Source organism: Helianthus annuus, chromosome 16, assembly GCF_002127325.2.
Source record: "Helianthus annuus cultivar XRQ/B chromosome 16, HanXRQr2.0-SUNRISE, whole genome shotgun sequence".
NCBI classification, from domain to species: Eukaryota; Viridiplantae; Streptophyta; class Magnoliopsida; order Asterales; family Asteraceae; genus Helianthus; species Helianthus annuus.
Window position 1 is genome coordinate 85,505,684 of NC_035448.2, and position 24,949 is coordinate 85,530,632.

The 24,949-nt window shown below is 41.1% G+C and overlaps 1 protein-coding gene across 1 annotated transcript; it reads left to right on the forward strand.

Moving 5' to 3' along the window:
- The first annotated feature begins 19,964 nt into the window (after positions 1–19,964).
- Positions 19,965–21,386, forward strand: LOC110919374. Its single transcript, XM_022163647.1, has 2 exons — positions 19,965–20,403; positions 20,512–21,386. Exons 1-2 carry the CDS (start codon positions 19,965–19,967, stop codon positions 21,384–21,386), a joined length of 1,314 nt encoding a protein of 437 aa, XP_022019339.1.
- The last annotated feature ends 3,563 nt before the right edge of the window (positions 21,387–24,949 follow it).

Genomic DNA, 24,949 nt, shown 5'->3' on the forward strand with positions numbered 1-24,949 from the left:
CATCCAATCCAATTCCCACCCTGGGAATCCCATGCCTTGTAGAAAGTGTGAACTCACCTTGGTTTGCTCGGTATGATTAGTTACTTGTTTACCAGTTGATCAAACACATCCTAAAAGGGTTACCAATAACAGTCAGTTCTACGTGCACATGAACCACATCCTTCACGTACAATTAATTCACGTAGTCATCGTTCACATAAAGCACATTTAATGTACATGCAACGCATACATGTAATTCCAGACATGACAGTTAATCCATTCAGCTAGTGCCATCAAATAATCGCTCAACATGTCATAGCTCAGACACACTATATAATTTACTCGCATACACTTCAAGCCCAACTATTAAACACGTGCGGCCCAAATCAATTTTAAACAATATCAATCCACAATTCTCTAGCTGTTATCTAACAGTTACTCATTGTAATTATGTAATCGATTCAAGCAATCAGGTTATTTATAAAGCTTAAGGCTATCACCTTATAAACAATACACCTCGTTGACATGTTATCTAATCCCTAGATCGTCGATTCATATTGTACCAGACATAATCACTATTATATGCAACAACACCAATCATTAGCATGCTAATCGGCCATCAACATATTCCTAACGAACTCTCAATTCACATAACATAATCATCAATATTGTCAAAGCCACTGTTCACCCCATCCCTCTCTCGGCGAAACACCCCAGCGACGAAACATTAGTTACGTCGAGGTCACATGTGACGAAACATTACTTTCTTTCGTCAGGTTCCGTGCGATGAGATATCCTTATGTTTCGTCGAAACCATTTACACAGAAGTATCATTATGTTTCGTCGATACCAATTACACAACCTTGACCTCATAACAATAGGTATCAGTTACACATTCACAATTTACCAAATCAGATCAATCTAACACTTTTAGTAACAGTTATTGATATATATAAAGTCAAAGTCCATATCATCGGCCCAATCATTAAGTAACGTCAAAGGTGTTGTCAGTTTTTGTCATGTGAACATCTCGGCCAAGAAATTCGAATCTAACACTTTGAACCTTCACATGAAATCTTACAATTCTAATTAGACCGAGTATTTTTGAAGTAACAATATGTTTCACGTGAACTGATGATATGTATGACTTTTATGATGCCACTTGAATGGGATGAATACAAACTAGAATGATATAATTAGGCCGCTGACTAATATTCACGTGAAGATAGTATGACATCGGCCCAATCAGTGTGTCATGCAATCAGATCCATTTTAATTTGCATGTGATTTGAAATAGATGCATATTAGTCGGCCACCCCTTTCTTTTTCATTAATTTGTCAGATTAGCATGTGATGTATAAAGTTATGGGTCATGCAATCATGAGAAAATCTATTGAGGTCCAATGAAAAAAAAATCAAATATAATTAAATCAAAAGCACCACAGAACTTTCTACGAATCACCATCAAGCAATCGCACATATTCACATTCAACGTATACCATTCCAGACATGCTTCACATAACAGAAAACAATAAAAATAATCAACCGAAGATAGTTGCACTCACCGAGAGAGAGATAATGATGATTCATTAAGAGGAAAGATTTGATCAAGAAAGGTGATGATGATTCGTCTGGAATCCACTGCCGTCAACAGTTAAGGAGAAGCTAGGGTTCGCTAATTGTAACCAGGATATATAATCTAAGGAGAAGCCGAGGATGTTACGTAAACATAAGGCATATGTGGGCTCAAGGGGTGTGGGCTCAGATTTCTTATCAAGTGGTATGGGCCGGAAAGTCAGTCACCACATTCGGTGGGTTGGACTACAAGTGTGTTACGAGTGGGTTCCATGGACTAAACAATACATTTAAAGGGTTCATGAATCCATTATGCAATGATCATCCAATATACGAATAATAGGTTCATATACAAAATCTAAAATGATTATCCAATACACATCTAGTGGGTTCATGTATAAGTGGTTTCATAGATAATTATTCACACGCACACAAACATATAATGGATCAAACGTAAGGACACACGTTAAAGGTATTGGAATTTAAGCAATGCTAATCTTGGGAATACGGGTTGTCACATATCTAAAGATTGTCGTTATGACAAGGACAGTTGTGACATTGTGATCCCCATTCAAAAGGTAATGGACTCGGTCCAAACCATAAACACAATTGATGGTCCTTTTTGACCTAGGCTAAATATAATTGACATACTTTCTAATAGCATACTATAAGGAAGTTATAAACCTAACAGCCATTATGGTTTAGTAATACCATGACTTTATAAATCATCCGTTACGATGATTCCATAATAACGTGCATCTAAGCATATGTTATTTTGGTGTTAGTACCAAAGCTCCAGAATGGAGGATTCCGACGAAGCACACAGCAATGCAGCGGCTAAAAACAAGGGTGCAAATATAAATATAAATGTTAATGGCACTACTCTTCAGGCGTTGATTAGCGCAGCAATTAGTGAAGTTGTGGATAAGGTCCTTGAGAACAAAAAGGAACCGAGTGTCACTCACTCAAAGATCCATACGGAAACGCATACATCAGCTCGAAAGGAGAGCTCCGTTCACTCTTCAGATGAAAAGAGCGAACCTCAGGAGTTAGTACTCTATGATAAGCCCCGTTCAGCTGAGGGCGGGTGCACCTACAAATATTTCGTCTCATGCAAACCCAGAGATTTCAATGGCGAAAAAGGAGCAATTGATGCTATGGAATGGCTTGAGGAAATGGAAATGGTTGTGGACATCAGCGATTGTGCTGATAAGGACGTAGTAAAATTTGTTTCACATTCTTTTAAAGGAGAGGCTCTTGTATGGTGGAAGGCCATGATGCAGTCCACGGGGAAAATTCCCCTATACCTTATGGGATGGTCCAAGTTTGCGGACCTTATCAAAGAGAACTACTGTCCACAGCACGAAGTGGAAAAGGTGGAGACAGATTTTCTGAATCTCACAATGAAAAACCTAAATTGTCAGCAATATGTTACCGACTTCAACTCCCTATCTAGACTGGTACCCTATTTAATCACCCCGGAACCAAAACGCATTGCGCGTTTCATCGGTGGTTTGGCACCAGAAATAAAAGGGGATGTTAAGGCTTCAAGGCCAACCAACTACAGATCAGCTGTAGGTCTATCCTTGTCACTCACTCAAGATGTAGTGAGACAAAAGTCGTTCATGAATGAAACTAATGACAAAAGACAAAGGGAGGAGGATAACTCTCAGAATCCTAAGAAGAGCAAATCCAAGCTCAACAATAACCAACAGGATTCCAACAAAAAGCCTACATGCAAAACCTGTAAAAGAAGACATTGGGGGCAGTGTCGATTAAGCCAAAAGATAAAGCAATGTGGCATCTGTAAAAGAACTGGCCACCAGTCCCACGAATGTAGGGACATGAAGGATGCAAACTGTTTCAGCTGTGGTGAAAAGGGGCACATCAGTACTAATTGCCCTAAGGCTGCCAAGAAAGGAGCAGCTAGGACTGGAAAGGATAAGAAAGGAACCGCCTGGACTACCGATTGAATACCTGAGACAGTGCACATCGATAATAGCATTAGGTACGTCCTTTACCATTTAGCATTGATAGTGACTGCCAAGTATTTTTACATTGATGCAAGGGATAATAAAACCTTTAGCAAACCATAAGCTTAGCAAACTATGGATTACATTCATAAGGACTCCATATATTAAATATGAGGTATAACTTACCAGTGGAATCTTTAATGACCTCTATCCCATCCTCGGAGATAATCCTTTCATAAGAATCTGGAGTACTCTCCCCCAGAAAGAGTACGACAATATATACTAATTATTTTATTTTATTATTTTTCTCATTGTTTTCTATCGTCTGCGAATGCCAAACTATGTTTGATAAGAGTACCATATGAGGATTTGCGTATCCTAGTGTGTCCCATAGATTGCTTCCATGCCTGATTAGTATGGAGGTTTAATGCATGGGATCCCCGAAGATATCCCAATGGTCATATTGTACTAAAGTCGACTAGTAGTATTCAAAGAAGATATCCAATATAAAAATGTCCTTATAAGTATCTCTACTTAGGGCACCTTTGCAATGGTAAAAGGAAAGTGTCATTTATCTGACACCAACAGCGATAGATGAGCCAAAGCCTGAGAATGCGGAGATCTCTGACATCTCTATGTGTCATAATTAGCTTCCTTATAAGAATTACCATGGTTACCTTCTGAGAGGCAAGAGGATGTTAGGACAAACATCCCGCTTAGGGCTGCAGTTATTGTAAGAATCTTATATCTGTTATTACCAACGAAATAGGAAGAACTAAGAGCCAAATAAATAAGTTTTGGATAAGGTTTCGTAAAGCCAAAATTCAAGGTTCTAAGAACTCCAATTTTTAGTAAATAAGAAAGACGGTTCATCTTGCTTATGCATTGATTACCGCAACCCTATTTAGGCAATAATTAGGAATCCCCAAATTGCTGCCAGGATCGTCGATTTATTCGACTAGCTGTAAGGAACAACTATTCTTTGAGATTAGTCAAGCAGTGATTGGATTAACCATATCGCCTTAAGATAAGCTTTCGGTAATAGTTGTTATATAAGTATCAACGCTGCTCCTTTGGGAGACCTTGTATAGATAAGATGTTAAACATCTATTGCTAGACAGAAGATTGGTAAGTCCAATTATCAGGATCTAAAAGTTGCCTTGGAAACAACGAATAAGATCGAGCAAATCCATAACCATCTATAAGTTGCCAGTATTCGGCAGAGAATCAAGGATTCATGGAAATAGCAAACCTCCTAAGTTCTTGTTAGGAAATAAGGTTCAACAAAAGATATCACCCTGGAAAGGTGTGCCAATCTGTTAATTGTCAGGCTAGTAAGCTCTGAATATATGAAATCATTCGAAGTAATCGAATATATCAAGATCAAATAACTTATGAGCTAAAACCTATTTAAGGAGCTTGGTGGAGCTCGCAATGTATTACACCCTAAGGATTAAAGGATATGTTCCGCCAATAAGTCAAGAAGCACTATCACATAACGGTTGGCTGACAGACGGACAGAGTGAGCGTACCATCCAAACATTGGAAGACATGCTTCGAGCATGTGTGATTAATTTAGGTGGCAGTTTGGATAACCACCTACCCTTGATAGAGTTCTCCTATAAAAATATCTACCATACTAGTATTAGGGTCGCGCCTTTTGAGGCCTTATACGGTAGGAAGTGTAGATCGCCTATATGTTGGGCAGAAGTTGGAGATGTCCAACTATCAGGACCAGAAATCGTTTTCAAGACAACAGACAAGATCGTTCAGATTCGCGATCGTTTGAAAGCTGCCAGGGATAGGCAGAAAAGTTAAGCGGATCCAAAGCGCAAAGATTTTCACTGCTATGTAGGTGATAAAGTGTTACTTAAGGTATCGCCCTGTGAGGGGGTGATGCGATTTGGTAAGAAAGGCAAGCTAAGCCCGAGGTACATAGGACCCTTCAGGATTGTCGAACGTATCGGGTCAGTTGCTTATAAGTTAAACTTGCCTGAAGAACTTAGCGCTATACCTAATGTGTTCCGCATCTGTAATCTGAAGAAGTGTTTCGCTGACGAATCACTGATTATACCGCATACAGATATACACATAGATGAGAGTATGAAGTTCGTGGAAAAACCTTTGTCGATTGAGGATCGACAGGTAAAGAAGCTTCGAAGGAAGCATGCACCTATTGTCAAGGTCAAGTGGGATACCCATAGAGGTCCCGAATATACGTGGGAAGTGGAATCCACGATGAAAGAAAAAATATCCCCATTTGTTTCAGTAAATCTCGAGGTCGAGATTTCTTTTAAGGGGGTGAGGATGTAACACGTCGAAAATTTCCGTCCAATAATGTCTTGACACGTGTCATAAGGTTCCGGTATGGGAAAACATACTTTAGAGGGACTAAAATTGACAAACAGTGAAAACTATGGAACGTAAGGGTCCAAAGTGTCAACAATGGATAAATAGACTCTATAATAACCCTACATAATGTTCATAACCTTAAACGGATGGTTCATGGATCATACGACGCGGAAATTGCACAAAAGTGAGGAATTACAAACTATAGGGGCCAAAAGTGTCAACATGTTGAATTTATACCTCTGAGTGAACTTTTGGCAGACCCGAAGCATTGTAATGCTAAAATATACTCACTAGAATATGTGGTAAAAATTTCATGAAGTTTCGATAACGTATGAGAAAGTTATGGCCAAAACCGTGCTTGAGGGGTTAAAAGCGTCAACGTCGAATTTCATGGCTTTTCGGTTGAGCGCAAAGTTATCCGAGGACATTACCATGTTGGTAAATGTCCCAAGGTTCTTAGAAACCAAGTTTGGGGGTTTACGAGTCAAATTAAGTAGCCAAAGCATCGCGTGCAAGGACAGGGACCAAAGCTGCCAAGTTTGAAACAATTTTGGGCCTGCAGACCCCAGGCGACCCGCCTGGGAATCCTTAGGCGGGCCGCGTGACCCCGCCAGCATCAGAATTTCGCGAAAATTGCAATTTGGGTCCGAATTTGAAGTGGTAAACAGCTCATATCACCTCCATTTTGCACCAATTAAATCCCTTGCATGCCTAGGCTACTGAGAAGCTCTCTATACATCTGAATTCCTCCATAAGTTGATCAAAAAGCTCATTTCTTTGGCACTTGCATTGTGATCAAGAACACCCAAAACTTGCAAAAGCTCTCAAGGCACTTCTGGAGCAAATCTGAACGACAAGGCCACCTCCTAGTGTTAACTAAGCTTCATTAGGACCTTTGTAAGCCTTCATAACATTCTATAATTCGTTCTTGCATTGATTAATCGTTAAAAGTCAAACCGTTGTTCTTATACTTTGACTTTTCGATTAAACGAGTTTTACTCTGTCATTTCTCAAATTGAAACCACTGATATGTTGGTATTTATGTGGGAAACAAACCCTCAAAAGGGTATTCTCTGATTCCCACTCTAAGCATGCTATTTGTCGAGTCAAAGTTATTTCTAAAAAGTCAACAGAAATCGTTTTTTTGCGAAATATAGCATAAATAGTAGTGTAGATGACATGCAATCAGCTTGATCATCAAAAATAACTTATAATGAATATAAGAATGTGTTTTACCATAATCAACTCGACAATCTTTAGTATAAACTCGGATCGGAACCGAAAGTCTTATAAAACGACTTTTTCGTTGACTCTCGATTCGGATCCATGCATGCATGTTTGAGATCTGTATTAGAGGTTATTTTTGACCATTTTCATTTAAGTTAACTCTCTGGAATTTTTACATCTTGAGTCTATGCTTAACCGATTCATATGCATGTTTCCGATTTATGCTTAAAGTTGACTATTTTGCCCTTTTTGATATAAAACGTGATTTTTGGAAAAGTGAAAGAGTAGAAATCTTTATTTCTGATTTATAAACTTGCACCGAAAATTTGAGACCAGTTGGAGGTCCAGATTTTTAGTTATGGCCGATATCGTAAAACTATATCCTTATGTTAAATAAACGGCGCATTTCGCGTATAACCTATTTCAGGCCACGTTTTGATATAAAAATTTTTACCCACTGACGTTATATAATATTTTGGGATTTTTGAAGATTTTTATTTAATTTTTGGCTGATCGTATCATAGATCGCTAAGTTGATACGGTTAATGTCGGTTTTGACCGTTTAAGCCATAAAGTGAGTTTTATACATCCTTTTGACCCCAAACCTTTTTCTACTGATTTTATTTGTTAAATAAATTATTTTGAGCATTCTGGAAATATGAAAATCTCAGCTTTCTTTTAAAAACCCGGAAACGGCTTTAAATCGCATTTTTAAGCGTTTTTACCGCATAGTATGCGTTATACCTATATTAAACATATAAGGATTATACCTACTGATGTATTTAGTGTATTTTTATAAAATAACAGTAAGTATAAATGTTTGAACTCAGATTCCCAGTTTTGGCATTTTTAGCCCTTGTGAAATTACTAAAATACCCCTACGGTGCATAGTTTGATTTTAAATAATAAGTTTTGTATACGGGTCATACCCTACTGTTATAATATGTCGAATTAAACATATTTACTGTATAAATCAGACCCGTAACTCAGATTTCCAATTTAACTCTTTTATAATCTTTTAAATGACCGAAATGCCCTTATGAGGCATAAATTGAGTTTAAATTTATTCGGGGCATAATAGAACATAACTTGCTGATATTATATCATATTTAAAGCATATTATCTCAGGGAACTTGCATATGACTCTTTTGCCTACCCGTAACGCTCTTTTAGCGCTCGGTTCGGTTTATGTAACTAGTTTGCATAAATTGACCGAAACGGGTCAAACGTTATCATTTTTGTCTCAAAATCCAGAGTGTATTTAGTATACCCATATTATACAAGTATTCAAACTTGTCGGGTCTAAATCACGTTCTATCCGGTCTTCGCTTAATCATGCGCTTGAACCGTATATTTCCTTAAAACTAACCGGTCTAAGCTTAGGCTTAATTAAAGACCCGTTAGTATTCTAATTGGTTATTTATACCATCGTTCCAGACTAGAGCCTTCCGGTAAATTGTACCTACGCTTACTTAAGTGAATACGGCTGAGTTATTATAATTCTTGCTACTTAAGACAGGAGCTAGCTCAGGTAAATACTCTTAACTTATTTTCCCTATTACGGGCTTGGGATACGGTAATATAAATACCGCATGGTCAGGTATGGGATTCGAAGACCAATGTGTCGGGAAATTCAAATAACCTGTTTTAATTCGTATTGCTTGACTGAAACATTGGGGGTTAATGCGACCGTGTCCTGGATATCCTTGACTCATTAATTGCAATGGCCACGACCTAAGCACGGGGTGTAGGCATACACCTGACAGATGCTTTATGCTTATTATTTGATTATACCCAATATGGGATTCCCAATAGGGGAATAGTGGTGTGTCGGTTAATCTTGAACCGGCATAGGACCGGGCCCCGTATGTAGAGCAAGTTATGTAAAACTGATAACATGAGATATAGTTTGTCCCAAGTATAAAAGATTAATATTGCCTTGTGCATCTTAATCAAGTGTCAAAATAGTTTTGTGCCTTGTGCGCCTAAACCAATTTTCAGAAACTCTTTTCAAATGAGTCAGTTGAGTGTATTTACCAGTGAAAACTAACGTATTTTCCAAAGTCTAAGTGACAGGTACAAGTACGTAATAGGCTGGAAGCTGCTCAGGGCGTTAGTAAGGAATCTTGCAAGTTCTAGGCGTCTAAAGTCTGTTGAACATTTATCTTATTTTATTTGATCCGCCTGTGGATCCTCTACTATCCGTTGTAATACTTGATATTACTTTATATTCGGATTGTAAAATATTATCTTTTGCTTCCGCTGTGCATTTATAAATTGTGTTGTTTGACTATGATGTTATCAACTACGTCACGATACTCCCCACCGGGCCCACCGGTGACACGTGGAAATTCGGGGTGTGACAAAAGGGAGGTGCTTTTCCCAGCCGTTGCCGAAATCAATAACGCATGCCCGAAGCATGTCTTCAAGTGTTTGAATCGTTCGCTCAGACTGTCCATCCGTCTGAGGATGATATGCTGTGCTCATGTCTAATCGTGAGCCGAAAGATTTATGCATTGCTTGCCATAGCTCTGACGTGAATCGTGCATCGCGATCCGAAATGATGGAGATGGGCACCCCGTGCCTCGAAACAACTTCTTTAAGATAGACGTCTGCGAGAGTGGAGAACTTATCCGTTTCCTTTATAGCCAGAAAGTGTGCAGACTTGGTGAGTCGATCCACGATCACCCATATGGTATCATTCCCACGCTGGGATCTAGGTAGGCCTGTAACGAAATCCATGGAAATTTCTTCCCATTTCCATTGCGGTATCTTAGGTTGTTGAAGTAGACCCGCTGGTTTCTGATATTCCACCTTGACTCTCGCACAGGTCAAGCACTTGCCAACGTAAGTAGCGATGTGGGCCTTCATGCTAGGCCACCAATAAGTAGTTCTGATGTCGTGGTACATTTTGTCCGACCCTGGATGTACCGAGTAGCGAGACTTGTGTGCTTCATCCATTACAAGTTCGCGTAGACCGCCATAAAGTGGGACCCAAATACGCCCCGTTACATAGTAGGCACCGTCTGCCATCTGTTCTAATCGCTGTCGTGAGCCGCGTAGGGCTAACGTTTTCTGGTTTTAGTGCTTCCATCTGAGCAGTTCGTATCTGTGCTGGAAGGCTTGACTGAATCGTAAGCTGTAGCGCTCGCACGCGCCGAGGTAAAGTGTCTTTCCGACTGAGAGCGTCAGCCACAACATTGGCTTTGCCTGGATGGTACTTGATAGCGCATTCGTAATCGTTCAGTAACTCGACCCATCGCCGTTGACGCATGTTCAAATCCTTCTACTTAAGGATATGCTCGAGACTCCTGTGATCGGTGTAAATCGTGCACCTGGTACCGTACAGGTAGTGTCGCCATATCTTAAGCGCGAAAACAACAGCTCCCAGCTCTAAGTCATGCGTCGTGTAGTTCCGTTCATGAATCTTAAGTTGGCGCGAGGCGTAAGCAATAACCTTGTCGCGCTGCATTAACACACATCCAAGACCCTGGATGGATGCATCACAATAAACCACGAAGTCGTCTGTGCCCTCTGGCAAAGAGAGGATAGGTGCACTGCAAAGTCTATCCTTTAGGTGCTGAAAAGCAGTCTCCTGGGGTTCTTCCCAGCGATAGGTGACACCCTTCTGTGTCAGTAGCGTAAGCGGCTGAGCAATCTTTGAAAAGTCTTTAATAAACCGTCTGTAGTAACCCGCCAAACCCAAGAATTGGCGTATTTCCGTTGGCGTACGTGGTGCAGGCCAGTTCCTGATCGAGTCCACCTTAGATGGATCGACATGGATCCATCCTTGTTCACTACGTCGCCTAGAAAGTGGACTTCACGAAGCCAGAAGTCGCATTTCGAAAACTTAGCGTACAGCTGTTCCTTCCGTAGGAGTTCCAAAATAAGGCGTAGGTGCTGCTCGTGCTCCTCCTGACTCTTAGAGTAGATCAGAATGTCATCGATGAAGACAATGACGAACTTGTCTAGGTAGGGTTTGCACACCCTGTTCATAAGATCCATAAATACGGCAGGCGCGTTCGTTAACCCGAACGGCATGACAAGAAACTCGTAGTGACCGTAGCGAGTTCTGAATGCGGTTTTGGAGACGTCCTCCTCCCGGACTCTCAACTGATGATAACCAGACCTCAAGTCTATCTTGGAATAATAACACGACCCTTGAAACTGGTCGAATAAGTCGTCTATGCGCGGAAGAGGATAACGGTTCTTCACCGTCACCTTGTTGAGTTCACGGTAGTCTATACACATTCTGAACGTACCGTCTTTCTTTTTCACAAATAGTATTGGAGCTCCCCATGGCGAAGAGCTTGGACGGATGAAGCCCTTTTCCAAGAGCTCTTGTAGCTGCTTTGACAATTCCTCCAATTCTGATGGAGCTAGACGATATGGTGCGCGAGCTATAGGTGCTGCTCCTGGAGCGAGCTCGATTTGAAATTCGACCTGACGATGAGGCGGTAATCCAGGTAAGTCTTCAGGAAACACCTGAAGGTAGTCGCGTACAACTGGAATATCTTCCAATTTCTTTTCCCTTGCTGATGCGTCTGTAACGAGTGCCAAGATTGCGGTGTGACCCTTCCGCAGACACTTCTGAGCCTTCAAGAAAGAGATGATGCCAACCACAGCACCACTCTTGTCGCCTTGGACCTCGAGAGGTTCTTGACCAGAACGTGGAATACGAATGATCTTCTCACTGCATACGATCTCTGCCTGATGTTGGGATAACCAATCCATCCCAATAACGATATCAAAACTTACCAAGACTATGGGAATAAGGTCGATGGAGAAAGTTTGACCGGCTAAGACAATACCACAACCCCTGACTATCTGCGTGGCTTCTAAACTCTTACCATTAGCTAGTTCTACGACGTGTTTGGTGTTTAGGGGTGTTGATGTACGTTTTAACAATTTACTCATTTTCAAAGACATGTAACTTGTATCCGCACCCGAATCAAATAAAGCAGTAACGTAAATGTTGTCGAGAAGAAACTTACCCATAACGACGTTGGGATCATTCCTGGCATCACCCTGCCCTAACACAAATGCACGACCCCTTGCCTCATTGCCGTTGTTGTTTCCCCCGTTGTTGTTGTTGCCATTGCCCTGATTGTTGTTATTGTTGTTGTTGTTGTTATTGTTCCTGTTCAGCTGAGGACAGTGCCTTTTGAAGTGCCCTTCTACGCCGCAATGAAAACATCCTTTGTTGCCCTGTTGCTGATTCTGCTGGTTCTGGTTCGCAGGACGAGGGCTTCTACAATCCTTAGCCTCATGACCCATCTTGAGGCATCTTTGGCATCGACCCTTGTTACACTGGCCAACGTGGTGTCTACCGCAGTTGTTGCACTTTGGGAGGTTCCCTCGATATCCGCCCTGCCTGTGGTTACCTGAAGAGTGTTGACTGGGACTCTGATAACTGTCAGTCTTTCGCTGCTGGGCCTGAGACGGAAATGAAGCTGATCCCTTGCTGGAATCCCCATCCCACTTTCTCTTACTGTCACTGGGAGTAGCAGGAGTAGCTGAAGTAGTAGCAGTAGCAGTAGCGCTGATGCGTTTAGGCAGTTTGTTCTGATCTACTGCCTGGTCTGTGATGCGGTGATCGAGGCGTTGAATATCCTGGATGTTATCAAGATTAGCCGAAGTAACGTGGCTCTGGATCTCTGGCGCCAACCCTTTGAGATACAACTCAATGCGCTTAATTGGAGGGTCCACCATAGTTGGACACAGCACGGCCAGTTCATTTGACCTTTTGGTGTAAGCTTCAATTTCCGATCCAGTCATCTTCAGATGATAAAACTCATCCTCCAGCTTATGGATGTCTTCCCGAGTACAATACTCCCTCTTGATCAGTTCCTTGAAATCATTCCAGGGTGTGGCGTTAGCAGCTGCCAACCCTAAGATCTGAACTTGGGCGTTCCACCAAGTTAGTGCTATTCCTTCTAGCGTGCCAGTGGCGTATTTCACCCTGCGAGCCTCAGGGCATTCACACATTTCGAAAACTGACTCGAGCTTCTCAAACCAGTAGAGGAGTCCAACTGCTCCTTCAGTGCCACTAAAGGTACTTGGACGACAGTCCATGAAGTTCTTGAAAGTGCAGACAGGTTGCTGCGCGTGTTGACCTATTGTGTACGAATAGGACGAGATTAAATACGAGAGTTAATGCAGGATCTAAGGATCCTATTATGAGTCTATACTGCAGGGTATACTACCTGCTTGAGCAGCTGCAAGTGCCGCAACAACTTGAGCTTGAACGAGAGCCTCTAGCTGGGCTTGAGTCATGTTGATTCGTCCAGACATGATCTTCATAGTAAAAGTAACGTAAGTGAGAGTGGTTCGCGAGTAGGGCGATGACAGAAAAGCGTAAGCACATAGTTATTCTCATGTAATAAAGTTATGTGTATCTAAACGTAATGCGAGCAAAGTTCTATATAGTTCTAGCATACAGGCAATAAACATAAACCTTATTACCTAGGATGTCGAGTCTTGCACGTGGAGCGAAGCGTCGTTGTGGATCGTTGAGAGCACTGTTCTGGTTATAGTCTGGTTTTAATAAAACGTTTTCCCATATTAAAACCTAGTTCTCTATAACCAATGGCTCTGATACCAATCTGTCACACCCCCAAAATCCCACACGCGGAGTACCACCGCTTGGGAGCGTGACATGACCAGGATCAAGCCACCAATCATATTGAACATGTAATATATAGTAAAAGTTATCCATCAATATGAAAGGTGTTTACCAAAACCAACATAGTTAAGTATAGCGGAAGCATTAATGTAAAAACCCAAATCATAAGTATTAATGTATGAAATGACATAAGTAATCACGATCCATTTGCCCACAATGACCTGCTCCTCCTTGTGCAAGCTCCATAATGTACCTAAGGTCCTGCAAGGCATGCAGCAGATAATCAACAACTAGTTGAGCGAGTTCACAGAAAGTAAGTTCATAACAGTAATGCGTAAGTTCATCTAGTGGGGGGGGGGGGGGCTTCCCATGCAAGTATATACTACTGGTGAGGGGTTCTCACATTTATCCTTTATAATGGGGGCTTCCCATTATGGTACTTACTAGACTATTTGCAACCATGTGTTCTTCTTAACCCGAGAATAGGAATACGTACTAGGTCACGCAGGATTTACGTGAGTGTCCTTCCCCGAGGGCAGTGGTACGCGTGGGGTTTACGTAGGATTTACGTAAGTGTCCTTCCGACCCGGAAGACAGTAGTGGGTATTAGGTTACGCAGGATTTACGTAAGTGTCCTCCCGACCCGGGAGACAATGGTAGATACTAGTTTACGTAGGTTTTACGTAAGTGTCCTGACTATCCTGAGGATGATGGTCTATAGTCTAGTGATTGCGTAAGTACGAGTAATCATTCCATATCAAACATTCCAACCCAATTCCCCACCCGGGAATCCCATGCCTTGGCTGTGTGAACTCACCTTGGTTTGCTCGGCAGATACACAATAAAAGGTTCTTGAACTAAAGTGGTCAACCACGTCCTAACAGGGTTACCACACAAGTCAGGTTTTGACATCAAGTGATGCACGTAAGAATCATAGCAAACACGTAGCACGTAAACAGTCAAGAGTACAATGCATTCATACTTGTGCGTTTTAAATCATTAGCCCAAGTGTAACCGGCCCAACATGTTGTGCACCGGCCCAAATAGTGCAAGTGATCCAATAACATATGCGGCCCAACTATAAAACACATAGTGAACTTGTGCGGTCCGGTTCGAGTTGTGCGATTGTGTCTTGGGCTTTATGGCCCAACAGTTTGCAATTATACAATTTGTGCGATCCGAAGGACCTTGTGTGACAGGCCTGGCCCAATCCAACATATATACTCGGCCCAGACAGGTTTGGCCCAAGAGTGTGGTCCGTCAATAGTGAGCCTTGTGCGACCAGACTGTGCTTGTGCGACTGGATCCACTTATGCGATCCAGTGAGGGCTTGTACAACCCAGGGGACCTTGTGCGAGTGGTCATCATGTGCGATGAGAAGGTTTGTGCGACTAGATCAGTTTGTGTGACTGATCTTGTGCGGCTGTAACTAAGTTCCGGATTTCATGTTCAATTGGTTACAACATGCAACAAGTTTCCTATTTCATATCAAGCAATCAATCCATATAATCGGCTTCCATATCAAATCATAATTATCAATTAACATCAATCCGGTTTCATCTTAACCAAATATCGATCAAACTAAGCAAATAAATCATGAATTCGTATGATCCTTAGTAAACATCAAAGCATGAACAAGAACATAATGTTACCTACAAGAACAGGCTCATAAATCTGAGTTCTAGCATGCAACTTAGCAACCCAACGATCACACGAACAAGAACATATTTCAGCCGACTAACAACATTCAATCTAGCAACATAATGGCCAAGCATCATCAAATACAATCCGAATCAAATACATGGCAGCCGATTATCAATTCACAAGAACATCACTCAATGCATACAAGTGGGCCGATTATTAGTACACAATTCATTTAACAACATAATCAATCAATCATGAAACAATTATAAGCACACTAACCGGTTAATGATGGCAAGAGAGTGATCCGAACAAGAATGTTCCTTGATTGTCTTGTGCCGTCGGGTTCGAGAGAGAAAGGGACGAGAGAGATCGAGTTCCAGAGAGAAGGAAGGGAAGCTAGGGTTTCTAGTGTGTTGTGATTATGTTGTAACTAAAAATGAGAGAACAACCCCTAGGTGGGTGTTTGTTTGCGTAGAAAACAAGTGGGCCGAACCCAACTCGGGTGCCCTATGGGTCCGCGTACAAGGTGTGGCCCAAATGGGCTTTGTGCGATCGAGCGGTGTTGTGCGTTTGGATCATACATACATACACATAATACACATTGCACACGACATACATACATTCATAATAGCATTCAATACATCAAAGCATTCAATACGTCAAAGTTCATATAGTCATACAACGTTCACATACGTTACACAAAGTAGGTCCGAAATACGAGTTGTCACAGAATTAATTTCCTGAAGGAGAGTTCATTTGAACTTGGTCACATGAAGTCAACAACATAATCATCATCATTTTGTGGGAGGCACTATTTTTGAGGGAATCAACATCAATCTTAATTTTGATGGCTTGCACTCACGTGAAGGGGATTGTTATATTAAAATATATATATATATATATATATATATATATATATATATATATATATATATATATATATATATATATATATATATATATCTAAATCCTTTAATACATGCTGGACATGGAATTGGGCCGCCATATTTGTGGATTATTTTGATTGGGCCGATAACAAGGCAGACATGTGGGCGGCACATATTATCACGTGAATATTGAGAAGGAAGTCAACAACAACTGTGATCTCATCAAATTATCATCATACATCATCACGGCAGTTGGACAAGTCTTGAGGGGCATCTTGGAAGGAACAACAAGGCAGTCAACAAACATCATCATCACATCATTGACGGCAAGGGGGTGGCAGCCAACATCAAAAACACATGCATACAATTTGACTAGTGGGCCGACATAGGGACTTTTGGGGTCTTCGGATTGGGCCGCACACACTTGAACTATATTTGGCGGCACATGTTAATGGAGCAAAAAAAATCAACAACAGTCATGCACCGTCGCCGACGTGGAGATGTGCCGTCGCCAACGAATGTTGGAAAGCACCATCGCCCAAAAAAGCACGTAGGCAGTGAGTTATACCGTCGGCAAAAATTTGAGAAACAATCACCGTCGCCGACGGGGCTTCAGGCCGTCGGCGACGGTTTCCAAATGTTGACTACGTGAATTGTTGTTTCTTTTAAGGATTGGAACGATAAAAAAAAAGGGGGTTGACTATTATTCGACAGTTACACTTATTTTGGATTTTTGAATTCATCTTGGGAGCCATTATCCACTCTCAATCACCTACCAATCCATCTCCATTCAATCTCCAACAACATCAATCATCCGAATCAAGATCATCACCATCAATCATTCACTCACCATCCAAAACCCTAATTCTCCATTTCATCATCCATCATTCCTTCATCCTTCAAGATTCAAGATGACTTCATCCGCATTCCAATCATCCGGTGATCAAGCTTTTTCAACCATGAGCGGCTAATCATCTCGGTTTCACCCCGGTATAGGTAGTTGTTAATTTTAGGGTTTCAATTTGTTCTTGTTTCATCTTAGTGACAATTTGTATTTGGTTTTTGAAACTCTTGACAATAGTATTACATTTGTTACAAATTTGTGAATTGTCGAGCGATGTTAAAAGTTATGACTTTGCGAAACGATGATATGTAATTGTACATTGTCATTGTTACGATTTACTTGTGTTGATTACAAAGTGTCTTTTTGTCCGTTCTTCGGGGCGTTGATAGTTAGTAGCACCTAAGTCACGGTACACTAAATCCGATAATCAAATGCATTTGAGTTGAAACTAAAACTTGTAGAAATCCTAGGTTAGAAATTACCGAAGCCGGGTGTGATTCCTTTTTATTATTATTGTTCTCGTATCCAAATTTCTTGCAATCGTTAAGTAGTAGTTGTTAATTAAGTAATTCAATTTCAGTAGTCCAAATTTACATCTTTCTACTAAACAAAAATACAAAAATATCTGGCAAGCTTCATAATTGTGACAAGTCTTTATAATTCAGTCAAATCCATACACAAACCACATACTCTTCGTGGATCGACCCCTTACTACCACTAACACATTGTTAAGGGTAACTTGGGCATATAAATATTATCTTTGACCGGAGCGCGACACTCCGATCAAATTTTGGCGCCACTGCCGGGGAGTGCGTGCGCTTTGTGTTTGGATATTGTTTGAATTTGTGTGATTAACTGTTTAAGCTGTTTAGCTTTCTTTTTGTATTTGTCTTTTTCCTTGCTACGCGGGGTGTGTTACTTGTGCAGGTTACAGGTAGTGCATGCATACGCGGAACTCCGGGAGGACTTCACCTTTAGTCTACGAACCGGAAATCGAAAGACTCGCAAGAAGGAACCTAGCAAGCCGGTTAGAAGCAACTCTTGCTTCTAATCAAACCAACCAAACACCACCACTCACGCCGAACATTGAAACCGATTCAATGGCGAATCAAAACTCCAATCAAAACTAGAACCAATTCCAATACCGGAGCAACTTTAACCCCGCTCAAAACACCCAACCTATACCTCAAGAACAACCGGGTGGTAACACCAACGCTAGACCACCCACTCCACCTTTCCGAAACCAAAATCTCAACAACACCCAACGAACACCTCAACAACAAACCCTTCACCGACAAGCATCGTTACCTATCAACCTTGATGATCGGAATGTCAATTCCGATCGTAGAGGTAACCGTGATCGCGGCAATCCCGAAAATGAAGACCCGTTTTTCAACATCGACGATTTAAGGAACGCAATCCCTGATGATGAACCGTATAGTGTTCCCGGTTATCGTTCGCCAGAACATGTAAGCGTGCATACCAAAAATTCTGTTGACGGGGGTTACTACAATGATCGAGTGGACGATGATGAAGATTGGGGATACATCAACCGGGATAATAACTACCGGGCGAGAGGGTACAAAGATGAAGAGTTTGGCTATCAGAATGCCAATTACGTTGGGGAGGACGATTATGGTTACGGGGATAGACGGAATGACGGTTATGAAAATAACCGCCAACCACGAAACAATCACCAACGGAACCGGAATGATGGGTTTTACAACAACAATAATGCTAACCCTAACCGGATTCCTTGTTTCGTGGGGGGTGGTCATCAAGGGGGTAACCGAGGTGGAAACCACAGAGATGATCGAAGAGAGGAGAGAAGGGATGAAAGGCGAGATGAAAGAAGGAATGATCGACGAGATGAGAGGAGGGATAACCGAAGAATGGATGACCAAGAAGTCAATGGTCCTTATCGTCGTCAACAACCTCCACGGGGAAGGAATGACCGTTTCAGGCCGATCGTCATCGAGAATGATTCACCTATTGTTTGTGAGAGAAGGATGTTTGATTGTAAACCACATTACATCAACATACTTCCTCATTTTAATGGGAGGTCTAACGATGAACCCTACACACATCTTGCGGAATTTTCTTCGGTTTGTAATACTATTGGGGGACACAACTTTGCTCTAGAAGAAGTCAAACTTCGCTTATTCCAATTTTCACTAAAGGATAAAGCGAAGCAGTGGTTTCTTACACTCCCGGCCAATAGCATCCGCACATGGGGGGAAATGTAACAAGCGTTCTTAGATGAGTACTACTCTATGGCATAGACCGATGATGCTCGTGATGAAATTCGGTCTTTTCGCCAATTATCGGGCGAACCGTTGCATGAAGCCTTTACCAGATTTAGGGAAATGATGCGAAGATGTCCTCATCATCAAATCGAGAAGTGGGAGTTGGTTAAGTGTTTTGTACGGGGTCTAGATGATAACACATGGAACCGACTTGAATCAACGAGCAATGGGACCCTTCTAAGCAACCATGAAGATGAGGATTGGGAGTTTTTGGAGCGGATGAGCAAACGGTCAAAGGAAAAGGAATCGGCCGACCGAGCCAAAAAGCACCCTACCTCAAGGTCATGGCCCGATCGTGATGCAAGTTCTAAGGATCGGATTAATACGTTGGAGCGGGAATTGGCCCGCATGAAGAAGAAGGAAGTGGGTGCGATACAATATAGCGTATATGAAGAATGTGGTGACATCGGTCACCTGACCGAGAATTGTGAAGCCACCGTGGAGGTGAATCAAGTGTATGGGGACTGAAGGCAATATGATATGAACTCTAACACTTACCACCCCGGGTTGAGGAACCATCCTAACTTTAGGTATGGTAATGCCTCTAACCAAATGAATCCGAATTTCCAATCGGGAAATCAAGGCGGGTATTCGCACCAAACTCGCCAAAGAGGTTACAACCAAGATGGTCACGGGTTGACGAATAATCAAGGAGGTGGTGGTGATTTGAATGCAAAGATGGATGCAATGCTTTCGATGATGCAAGAGTCCAAGAAAGAGAATGAAATTCGGGACAAATCGCATGAAGCATTAGCAAAACAAGTGGGCCAACTTGCGGAGGAAATGGCACAAATGAGGGGGAGCATGGGAAAGCTCCCAAGTGACACCACGGTGAACCCTAAGCATCAAAGTTCAAGCACGGGCAATGTGAGGAATGTGCACATTAGCGCGGTAAGTCTTCTTTCAAATGATGAGGTTTGTAGTAGTGTTGAAAGCATTCCACCACAATGCGTTGATGGTGTAGTGGGAAATACAAGAGATGAGTTGGAAAGTAAAAATGAACAAGAAACGATTTCACAAATTAAAATTGAAAAAAAGAATAAAAATTCTTTTTGTGAAAATTGTTTAAATCAAATTAAACCGATTAATGCATTAAAAGTTGAGGAATGGTACCCACCGAAGGACGAGAGGTGGGAAAATTTTAAACAAGCAAAAATTAATTTACCGTTACTCGATGACATTAAAAAGGTTCCGGCTCATGTGGAATGCTTAAAGGAGTTATGCATCGAAAAACGGCACAACAAATTACCCGAACCGGTTGTTTTGATATCACATGTTAGTGCCGTTCTATCGAGTGCCCTTCCTCAAAAAGCTCAAGATCCGGGAGATCCTCTTATTCCAATTCAAATTGGAACCTTCAAAATTGAGAGGGCGCTCCTCGATCTTGGAGCTTGTGTGAGCATTTTACCCGGGAGTTTGTATCACCAATACGATTTTGGTCCATTAAAAAATTTTGATACTCCCGTGGTATTGGCCGATCAGACTCCCACGCATCCAAGGGGGATGGTGGAGGATGTGATTGTTAAGGTGGATGATTGCTACTACCCAGTTGACTTTTTGGTAGTAGACTATGTTGGGTGTGTTGAGGATACCCAACCAGTAGTTATCTTGGGTAGACCGTTCTTGGCAACTGCTAATGCCATAATAAATTGTGCAATGGGAACGGTAAGCATGAAGTTTGGGGACCGGGAATTAAATTTAAATGTTTTTCCAAATTTCACTAACCCGCTCGGTGAGGATAAGTGTCCTAAAAAGGACATGAATCCAAAGAAAAAGGTGTGTGCTATGGTTGGTAGGTTTGAAGAAACAAGGAAGGAAACAGTCAAGAAAAAGAAGGCGAAAAAGTCACCTCTAGAAAAGAAGAAGGAAGAGGAGGTGAGGAAATTTGGACCGTTTGGCAACAAATGGTATGAATCACCGGTGGGTGATTTCGAGGAGTTTGTAGGCGGCAAGCATGCCATTCGACCACCATGAGGTGGTAAGTCAATTGTTGTTGTATATTTTATTTCGCATTTCGTTTTAGTTGTTATCCGTAGTTTAGTTAGTATTGTTGTTGTTGTATAATTTTGTTTTTTCGTTTTAGTAGTTAAATGAACGTTGTGGGTGTGTTCCCTATATAACCCTCACGAGACCTACTCGTCCTCCCAAGCTATTGGGAGGTTTAAAAGGGCTTGTTGCATACGCTAAATGCAACCGTGATTCCTACGAAAGTGAGTTAGGGCTGTTATTGTTGTGCATTTTTTTCCACAAAAATCAAGGTAATTTAACGCATGATTTGGTAACACTTTCATAAAAATGGTAGAACTAAGTAGCTAACAAATTTCAATGGTTGTGAGAAGCATGCTTCTACACAAGGGTTAAAATTTGTAGGTACATTATGTTCGCGGGACAACCGTTTTATAAAGAGAAGAAGAAGATATGGGCATCAAGCGACAAAAATCAGGTGCATGCGTTTCCTTTTTACCTTGATTCTTAGTTTAGTAATAAGTGGATTGTATTTTGTATTTTATTTTTCCGGGGTGAAATTTTGGGAAGGTTAGCCGTGTCACATCCCTTGTGCATTTTTAAAACTCTAGTTCTTACACATTGAGGACAATGTTTACCTCAAGTGTGGGGATGAGGGAGTAGTAAAAGTTTTCGATTTTGACCCGTTCATTTAAACACTACACATTGAGGACAATGTTTACCTCAAGTGTGGGGATGGGGGAAAATTTCAAAAATTTTTCAAGAATTTCTTGTTTCAAAAGCAATCTTAAAAGCATAAGTAACTAAGTTAACAGGGGATGGCACAACCCATTTGGTCTTTTGTCATGGTCAAGCTCAAATTAATAGCATGACGGGTATTTAGCGGGTGGTTATTTGGGAATAATTCGCCTAAAGAACTAGCATTTTATGCATATCACATACCATACCCTTATACGTGAGGTTTTGAGCCACTTTTATATCATAGATTTACATATACATGTTTCTTTGTTTGAGTGGACCATTAGCCATGTATTGTAGAACTTGCGACTTTTGATACGTTTGAGACCATAGACCGAATACAAGCACGAGAATGATTAAGGCATTAGGTAAACCTTTTCCGTTTACACCATTTATATATCCTTACCCAAAAAAAAAAAAAAAATCCCTCAGTAGCCAATTTTGAGCCTAACCCTTTCGTTTGACCACCCTTTAGCCCATAACCTTAGACCTTGTTGTTTTTAACCCGTGTGATGGAAATTCGATTATAGGAGTCAAGTTTTTATAGTTGTTTGTTTGTATGCATATAAAAAAAGAGAAAAATCGGAAAATGTTATGAAAAAGACGAGAAAATTGTTGAGAAAAGAACAAAAATATGTGTTCTTAGTTGAGAAATAAAAGGCGAAAGCTTGTTGCCTTCTAGTTTGATATTGGTAGTTAGTTGTGCGTAGATTAGTTGTTTTGTAATAAAAATCGAATTTGCATCACCTTAGCCACTTTAAAATATCCTATTTCCTACCTTTAGCCTAGCCCTGTTACAACCCGTTCAAAGACCTTATGACTTGTGCTTGATATTCGTGTTCGGTGGTGGAGAATGATTGAGTTGCAAGCCTATGCGGGTACATGTTCTAATCGGTTTTGAGCGATTAATTGATTGAAGTGCTAATACATTATACACATTAGCCAAGTTATAAGACGAGTGGAGAGAACATTGTGAGGGATGTGCATGACTTGTTAGTTTTACGGGCGGGTTAATCTTGGATAACCATTTTTTTTTGTGATTAGTCAGTTCACCGTTAAATATGTTGAAAATTGTAAACAGTTTGAACTTTAGTATGACAATTGACCTTAACCTTCGTCTCGGGAATGGGGAGTGTATTCGTTGTTCGACCCACGTGAAAGTGAAAAACAGATTTGCTTGAGGGCAAGCAAAAGACAAGTGTGGGGATGTGATGTAGAGTGTGAATCTTGTGCGTTAATGTAGATATAATACATGTTTTATTGTATTTTAAGTGATAATGCGCTTTGAATATGTTAACTACGAGTGTTTGTAGTTTTACAGGCAAAACGCGTAATATGACGAGGTTAGAGATGATACGGAACGTTCGAAGTTGATAAACAAGGTGAACGGCGATGTGCGGGACGTGTGCGGGTCGATAAATAAATAGTTTGAATATGAAGTTGAGGGGTCAAACTGTAACTTCAATTGTTAACAAGTGTGAATTCTTTCACGTGACTTTATGGGAGGCCATGTACTTAAGGAGCTCAACATGAATTCATAGGAATGTTGTTGAAGTGGGTAGGAATTAATTTCCTGAAGGAGAGTTCATTTGAACTTGGTCACATGAAGTCAACAACATAATCATCATCATTTTGTGGGAGGCACTATTTTTGAGGGAATCAACATCAATCTTAATTTTGATGGCTTGCACTCACGTGAAGGGGATTGTTATATTAATATATATATATATATATATATATATATATATATATATATATAAATCCTTTAATACATGCTGGACATGGAATTGGGCCGCCATATTTGTGGATTATTTTGATTGGGCCGATAACAAGGCAGACATGTGGGCGGCACATATTATCACGTGAATATTGAGAAGGAAGTCAACAACAACTGTAATCTCATCAAATTATCATCATACATCATCACGGCAGTTGGACAAGTCTTGAGGGGCTTCTTGGAAGGAACAACAAGGCAGTCAACAAACATCATCATCACATCATTGACGGCAAGGGGGTGGCAGCCAACATCAAAAACACATGCATACAATTTGACTAGTGGGCCGACATAGGGACTTTTGGGGTCTTCGGATTGGGCCGCACACACTTGAACTATATTTGGCGGCACATGTTAATGGAGCAAAAAAAATCAACAACAGTCATGCACCGTCGCCGACGTGGAGATGTGCCGTTGCCAACGGATGTTGGAAAGCACCGTCGCCCAAAAAAGCACGTAGGCAGTGAGTTATACCGTCGGCAAAAATTTGAGAAACAATCACCGTCGCTGACGGGGCTTCAGGCCGTCGGCGAAGGTTTCCAAATGTTGACTACGTGAATTGTTGTTTCTTTTAAGGTTTGGAACGATAAAAAAAGGGGGTTGACTATTATTCGACAGTTACACTTATTTGGGATTTTTGAATTCATCTTGGGAGCCATTATCCACTCTCAATCACCTACCAATCCATCTCCATTCAATCTCCAACAACATCAATCATCCGAATCAAGATCATCACCATCAATCATTCACTCACCATCCAAAACCCTAATTCTCCATTTCATCATCCATCATTCCTTCATCCTTCAAGATTCAAGATGACTTCATCCGCATTCCAATCATCCGGTGATCAAGCTTTTTCAACCATGAGCGGCTAATCATCTCGGTTTCACCCCGGTATAGGTAGTTGTTAATTTTAGGGTTTCAATTTGTTCTTGTTTCATCTTAGTGACAATTTGTATTTGGTTTTTGAAACTCTTGACAATAGTATTACATTTGTTACGAATTTGTGAATTGTCGAGCGATGTTAAAAGTTATGACTTTGCGAAACGGTGATATGTAA

Coding starts and splice junctions, on each gene's coding strand:
- LOC110919374 (XM_022163647.1), top strand. CDS start 19,965: ATGAATCCGAATTTCCAATCGGGAAATCAAGGCGGGTATTCGCACCAA. Junction 20,404..20,511: donor TACAAGAGATGAGTTGGAAA/GTAAAAATGAAC, acceptor ATGCATTAAAAG/TTGAGGAATGGTACCCACCG.